We start from the raw sequence: 7412 nt of genomic DNA, 5'->3' as shown, positions 1-7412 counted from the left end.
CAGAATTCCCTGGGGACAGAATTCCCTGGGGACAGAATTCCCTGAGGGATCAGCATTCCCTGGGGAGCAGCCCCTTGTGCCGTGCTTGGATGCTCCCTGCAGCTGCATTGTGCCCAGTGGATGCCAGCCTGGTGCACGGCTCGTTTGCTGGTTTCATGCAGGAGGTGTTTGGATCCAGAGCTGCCATCTGGGCAGTGCCATGTCCCCATCTGGGCACTGCCATAATCCCAAAGTCTCCAAAGGGGTGGCGTGGGCGATGCCCCGGCCTTGCAGGTCCAGCTCTGCTGTGGTGTGGGGACGTGTGGCACGCACAGGTGGCACAGGAACTGCTCTGGGGCGTTCCTGTGAGCCCTGTGGCACCTCTGTCCCCACTCCTGGGCACCCTGAGGGTGGCAGGGCTGCCCTGAGCTCCCCAGGCCAGGGAGCAGCGTGGCCATGGGTCAGGCTCACAGCAGTGGTGCCAAACCCCACGGCCAGGGCACCGAGCTGCCCCTGGGCACCACTGTGCCCCTGTGCCACCCAGGACCTGCTGGGCTGCCATGCCCTGATGCCCCAATGCCTGCATCCATCCTGGGTGACACCAGGAGGAGAGAGGGCTGCCCCTTCCAGCTGGTGCTGCTCAAGGTCAGAGAGGAAGATTAAATGAACGAGCCACAAGCTGCTCCTTCCCTTCCTGATGGCTCACCTGGCATCCAGCCCCGCCGTGCCCTGCCCTGTGCCAGGCAGGATGGTGCAAATGCCCTGGGCATTTCCATGTGGGTGTGCAGGAGGCAGGAGCGACGAGAGGGACCCTCAGTGCAGCTCTGGGGGTGTCTCTGGCTCCCACAAACTCCTGTCACACCCCCAGGGTGCTGGGCACTGCCTTGGTGCCGCTCACAGGGATCCACGGCAGGAATTCAGCTCGAGCAGACAAGAAAGCAGAGCCCTGCCCCAAAGAAAAAACCCAGAGCTGTGATTGAGCGTGCACTTGAAAGCTGCTGGGGAATATGAATGTGCCTTTGAAGTAAAAGGGCTTCCATTTGTTAAGCAGAAAATGGAGCTGTGTGGTTCGATTTATAGTTTTACTTAGCAAATAAAACAGGAGAGGAGTAAGTGGCTGTGCCTCGCTCGGCTCGCAGCCCCTCCGCCCCTTCGCCCCCCGAGTTAAAAGCTCCGAGATGCTACAAAGGGAGCTGGGAATAAAGCAAAGCACAGCTTAGATAAACCTGCAGCGGGCTGAGCCCCTGTGGATGGGCTGCTGGAACATTCAGGAGGGGACAAGGGACAGGGAAGGGGGCTGGGGTGGGGAGGTGCCTGCGGGGTGATGCCAAAGGAATCATGGAATGCTTTGGGTTGGAAAGGATTAAATGATCTTGCTCCGTGCCCTGCCAGGGGCAGCAGTGCTGAGTGCTCCATGGGGCTGTGGGATGGGGGGCCCTGATCCCTGTCCCCCCTCTCCCCACAGACGATGTCTCCCCGTACTTCAAGACGGAGCCGGTGCGGAGCCAGGTGCACCTGGAGGGGAACAGGCTGGTGCTCACCTGCATGGCCGAGGGCAGCTGGCCCCTGGAGTTCAAGTGGCTGCACAACAGCCAGGAGCTCACCAAGTTCTCCCTGGAGTACAGGTGAGTCTGGAGGGGGCGGGCAGGCCTCGGCAGGGGCTGCCCAGGGAGGTTTGGGGTGTCCATCCCTGGAGGAGAAGCGGAGCTGGCGCTCAGCTCTGGGCTGGGGACAAGGTGGGGATTGGGCACAGCTGGGACACGGTGACCTTGCAGGTGTTCTCCAGCCTCAGTGACTCTGGATTCTGAGTGTTCCCGAGCATCCGTGGCAAATCCCGCCCGTCATGCTGGTCCCTGGCAGGGGCCAGTGCCAGGGCTGCCATCCTGGGAGGTGGCACAGAGGCAGCTCTTGGCAGCCCCGGAGCTGCTGCTCTGTTTGCAGAGCCAACGGGACTGTAAGCAGGTCAGCAGCGGGGAGGAGGTGTTTGCAGGAGCAGATTAACACCTCAACACCGGGCTGTGCATCACAGCCCCCGGGGCTCCCTGTGGGCCAGTGCCCAGCTCCAGCCCCCTGTGCCAACTGCTCCTGGCACGGAGCGGCTCCAGCCCCTTGGAAATGGCCTTTAAATCGAGGCGGGCACCTCTCGCCATCTCCTCTGAGTGTGTGTGTCATCCTCTCTGTTTTAATCAATAATTCAGGTTGAGACAAGCCGTTCCCCCTTCCCAGCATCGAATCCAAAGGCTTCGTGTTGCTGTAGCAACGCCAGGGCTGCTCCGGGATGCCGGGAACGCACAGAGCATGGCTGGGTGAGGGCTGTGCCCTGCTGGGATCCTGCAGCCTGTGCCCTCCTTGGGGACTGTCCCCTCCTGAGCGCGGTGGCTGCAGCTCTGCAGCGCCCTGAGTCCCTGGCTGGGGCCCTGTGGGACACCCTTGTCCCTTGTCATGGTGTGGAGCTTCAGGGACCTGTTGAGCCCCTCAGCTCCCTGCTGGGGATGCAGCTCTTTCCCAGGCAGGGGAAAGGAGTCAGGACCTCGATCCCGGGCCCTGCTCTGCCCTGGCAGTGGGTTGGGGTGCTTGGGGGTCACCTCCAAACCCAGAATGGGCATTCTTGTGGTGTCACATTTTATTTAAATGGTATGTGGTGTTAAAATGTAACACCACGCGTTCTGACTGCTTTTCCAGAGTTTCTCCTGGGTTTGATCCGTGGCTCAGTTGACCCTGCAGTAGGAAAGGGCCCAGCAGTGGTGTCTGTGCTCTGGGGTGCCAGGCAGCTCCACATCCCTGCATCCCTGCATCCTTGGACCCTGCATCCCTCCTTTCCTGCATCCCTGCATTTCTGAATCCCTGCATCCCTGAGTTCCTACATCCCTGCATCCCTGAGTTCCTGAATCCCAACATTCCTGCATCCCTCCATCCCTGCATTTCTGAATCCCTGTATCCCTGCATCCCCACATCCCTGCCTTCCTGCATCCCTGAATCCTTGAATCCATGCATTCTTGCATCCCTGCATTTCTGAATCCCTGCATCCCTGTATCCCTCCATCCCCTCATCCCCACATCCCTGCCTCCCTGCTCCAAGGTGCCTCCCCTCCCCTGGAGCCCCCAGCTCCAGCACTCAGGCAGAAAGGATTAAGGAAGGAAGCGAGAACCCAAGCAAACAAACACGTGGGGAAAACCCAAACCCCAAACAAACCCAGCTCAGCCAACAGAGCAAATCCCAAATCCCTGCTGGGCTCCCCTGGACCCTGCCAGCATCCCTTGGCTCTGCCCGCGGCTCCGTGGGGATTTGGAGAGTGGAGACGAGGGCTTGGCTGTCGTGCCTGGCACTGGAGGCTGCTGGTGAGAAGGAGAAGGACCAAAATTAGTTATGATGGGCAGAAATTGAATTTTAATAGAGCTGTCGGTGGCGCGGAGCCAGCCCGCTCAGGCAGTGGGAAGGTTGTAATTAAAAGTTAACGAGTTTAGAAACAGAGTAGTCCTTGGAGAGGGGAGGACTGGTGCTGATGGCCAGGGAGGCTCAGGGATGGTCTTGGCCATGTGGGGCTGGGGATGGCTCTGGGTTTGGGGTGCACCAGACCCTCCCAGCTCAGTGCTGCCGTGTGTCCTGTGCCCATGAGGAAGGCTTTGGAGAGGACAATGTGCTGTGGGGGCTGGCTGGGCTTGGTGGCATCACTCATGAGTCCCAGCCAGGCTTGGTGGCATCACTCATGAGTCCCAGCCAGGGCTGTATCTCCAAGCATTCCACCCTCATCATCCTCACTGCTGCTCCCCAGACCCTCTCCTGAGCAGGGCATCCCTCTGGCTGCAGCGGCGCTCGTGCATTTCCCGTTTGGGGGGCTGTGGGCAGGGGCTGGCTGTGCCCCCGTCCCCCTGGAGCCGCCCTGCTCGGTGGTCATGGTGTTCAGAGGAGCTCAGGGTGGTCGGAGGAGCTCTCGGTGGTGATCAGGGGAGCTCACGGAGGTCAGAGGAGCTCTCGGTGATGATCGGGGGACCTCAGGGTGATCGGGGGAGCTCCCGGTGATCGGAGGAGCTCACACCACGCCGCGTTTCCAGGGAAGGAGCCGCTCTCCCAGTTTGGCAGCGTTTCCATGGCGACCGCCCCTTCCTTCCCGCAGCCGTGCCCAGGGCAGGGCAGGGCAGCGGCGGTGCCTGTGCCTGGAGTTATCCCTCGGGAGCATCCTCGGGCAGCGCTCAGCTCTCTAAGCATCCCGAGCCAACCTCCCCGAGGAGCATTCCGGGGGACCCGGTGCCATGAGGGACCCCAGAAGGCCTGGGGAGCAGCCCGGGGCTGTGTGCTTGTGGAGCCATCCCCCCCTGGAGCCACCCTGGGGGATTGGGCACCAGCCTGGCTCTGTGTGTGACCACGGGCTCATCCCCCGGAGCATCCCTGGGGATGGAGCTTCCCAGCTGGGATCCGTGAGCAGGCAGAGCTGCTTCCCTCGGGAGGATGGAGCAGGATGAGGGAGCCCCGAGGGACTGAGCAGCAGCCTGGCTCTGTCTGTGTGTGTGGAGCCATCCTCCCTTGGGAGCATCCCTGGGGACCATAGGGGCCTCAGGGATCAGCCTGGCTCTGTGTATGGAGCCATCCTCCCTTGGGAGCATCTCTAGGACTGTGGGGGGCTCAGGGGTCAACCTGACTCTGTGTGTGGAGCCATCCTCCCTGGGAGCATCCTGGGGGCTCAGGGATCAGCCTGGCTCTGTGTGTGTGTGTGTTTGTGGAGCCATCCTCCCTCAGGAGCATCCTGGGTGTTCAGGGGGGCTCAGGGATCAGCCTGGCTCTGTGTGCCACCCCCTGGGAGCATCCCTGGGGCTGAGTGGGGTTCAGGAATCACCTGGCTCTGTGTGTGATCCCAAGAACGTTCCTGGTGGGTGGGATGGGATCAGGGACCACCTGCCCTCCCCTCCCTCCATTCCCTGCTGCTGCCATGGGGTGCACGAAGCTGTTTTCCCACGGGATCCCTGCTGCCTCCCGCTCTGGGGGCCCCACAGGGACCCCCCTCTGGTGCCCATGAGGGGACAGCAGCCTGGGTGCCCACGCACTCAGCTGGGTGCCCTGGCCCAGCTCTGGTTGTGCCTCCAGGATCCCTCCTGTGCTGGGCTCTCTGGAGCTGCTGGGATGAGGAATCACGACATGCAAATCAGGCAGCTTGATGTCTTTAATGAAATCCTCGGAAGGGAAGCGCTCCTCTGGTGAATTGAGGATATTTATTTCTCATACAAGGAATTTAACATGCAGATTAGTTGGGGCTGGTAATTCATCACATGAGATTGTCCTATTAAGGGCTGCATCGAGTCCTGCTGCCTTTGGAAATTACCTTACACATAGATTACCTCTGGACAGACTCCCATCCGTGGAGATGCATCCTCTGGCTCCTAAATCAGCCCTCGTGCCTCCCCTCAGGGCCTCCACAGCTGGTGCAGGAGCCCAGCAGCGACTGAAGGATTCCCTGCCTCCTCTCAGGAGCCCAGCTCCCCTTTGCTGGAGCTTGGAGCAGTGTAATTCCATCTCTGACTCGGGCTGGCTTTGCCCCAGCTCCCCTCTGCCAAGCAGGGCTGGCACAGCTGAGCCTCCCCGTGCCATCCCATGCCAGCCCTGGGGTGGGTTTTCCAGCGCGTGGTGTCTCTGATCCATCTCCATCTCCCTTCTGTGTGGGCTCACCCAGATTTGGGGCAGATCTGGGGCTCTTCCAAGCCCTGCTCCTCCCTTGGGCTGTTTTGGGGTGTCCCTTGGGGGTGCAGGGACACAGCTGGCTGCACACACAGGACTCTGGCGTGCCTTTATGGCCTGGTGAGGATCCCAAAGGTTTGATGCCCAGAGTTTGTCCCCAAATGATGTAAAACATGGAACCAGGAGCCTCTAAAAATCCCAGAGGGGCAAAGAGAATGGATCACCCCTGGATTCCTGCTTGGGAGCTCATCCCTGCTCTGGTGGGCCGAACTCTGCCAGCCCAGGTGTGGCACCCATCCCTCTGCCTTGGGGGGCTAATTACCATGCAATGAGTTAATTAACGGCAGCTGAAGAACATTGGAAGGGTTGCAGCCAGGCTGGGCGAGAGCCCAGCAGGGCTTTCCTGGTTCTTGTGGCTCCAGCTTGACTTGTGTCACCTTTGGTGTCACCACAGGTGGCAAAGCCCCAGGAGCGCCGGTGAGGAGCGTGGGCCGCATGGAGGGGGTGGTTTTTCCTGGGAATGTTTGTGCTGGGGAGGATCCTGCCTCTCTCTGTGCCTTGTTTGGAACTTTTGGGGACACTTGAACGTTGGCATGAGGAGCCGTGGGCACAGGGCAGTGACCACAGCAGCGCCAGGGCTGGCAGGAGACACATGCTGGGGTGGCAGAGGAGGGAATCTCGCTGCTGGGGTCCTGGAGGGGAGAGGAGAGGGACTGCCAGGGCAGGAGATGCCCCCGGAGCTGGGAGGTGGCCAAGCCCGTGCTCAGCAATGCACCAGAGCCCTCCGGATGCCGCAAGAAGGATCGAGGCTCGCTCCGTCCCTGCTCTGCAGGAAGGAGGCTGATTAATACACGGGCATTAATTATTAAATGGCTCATTGTTCTGGCAGGGCCAATTGAGGCAGCGATTTACGGGGCTGCCAATTCCCACGGCCGAGGGAGGGAAAACACTCCCGGGCAGGAGGAGAGGCAGCGGCCACGTGGATCCAAAGAGAATCCGTTCCAATCGGGAGCTAATTGAGATCCAATAGCCCAGTTAAGCGGGGCTGATGCAGCTCCAGGGGGGCCTCGCAGCCTCATCGAGCGCTGGCCCGGAGCAGGGGCCGGGACACTGCTCGGATGCTTCGAGTCGTTAAACCTCTGCTAAGTGTGTTTTAATGCTCACTTGACATTTCATTATCCCACAGTAACTATTCAAACACGCGTCCCCTCCAGAATTAATTAGTCGTTATGCAGGATATTAATCAAAGGGGACTGTGCCAGTGCTGCTTCCACCCCAAATCCGATCCAGCTGTTGCTGTTCCTGGGCGGCGTTGGAAGAACCTCACAGATTTCTGCGCTCTTCTGGCTTTCAATTTGATGGATCAAATCCTTTGGCTGCCGCTTTTCCCGGCCCTTCTCCACCCCCTCAATCTAAGAATAATTCGGCAGCGTCAGCCCCACGCTCCTCAGCAACCCTACAATAACAGAGCCACGGCAGCAGCCGGGGCTGGGGCACGGCTGGGACGGATAGACAGATGGATGGACGGACGGACGGATGGACAACCCTACAATAACAGAGCCACAGCAGCAGCTAGGGCCGGGGCACGGCTGTGCCAGAGTGATGGGAGCAGTCCTGAGGGATGGCACGGCCAGGAGCTGGGCAGGCTGCTGTGCCCGGCCTGGCTGAGGGACTGGGATGGACGGACGGACAGGTTGTCATTCCCAGCGTGCAGCCATCCATCTGTCAGACAGATCCGGTGCCAAAGCTGCTGCTGCTGCAGACCC

At 60.4% G+C, this 7412-nt stretch overlaps 1 protein-coding gene across 1 annotated transcript in view; it reads left to right on the top strand.

The window, feature by feature from the left end:
• SDK2 (sidekick cell adhesion molecule 2) overlaps positions 1 to 7412 on the top strand; it is a 78824-nt gene that overhangs the window by 40789 nt on the left and 30623 nt on the right. The window contains 1 exon segment of the mRNA XM_031064867.1: positions 1411 to 1604. Coding sequence (XP_030920727.1) covers positions 1411 to 1604 — 194 coding nt within the window.

The sequence above is a fragment of the Geospiza fortis genome, unplaced genomic scaffold (genome assembly GCF_000277835.1).
Source record: "Geospiza fortis unplaced genomic scaffold, GeoFor_1.0 scaffold135, whole genome shotgun sequence".
NCBI lineage: Eukaryota > Metazoa > Chordata > Aves > Passeriformes > Thraupidae > Geospiza > Geospiza fortis.
Note: the sequence above shows the minus strand (reverse complement) of the source record. Positions and strands in the feature narration are given on the sequence as shown.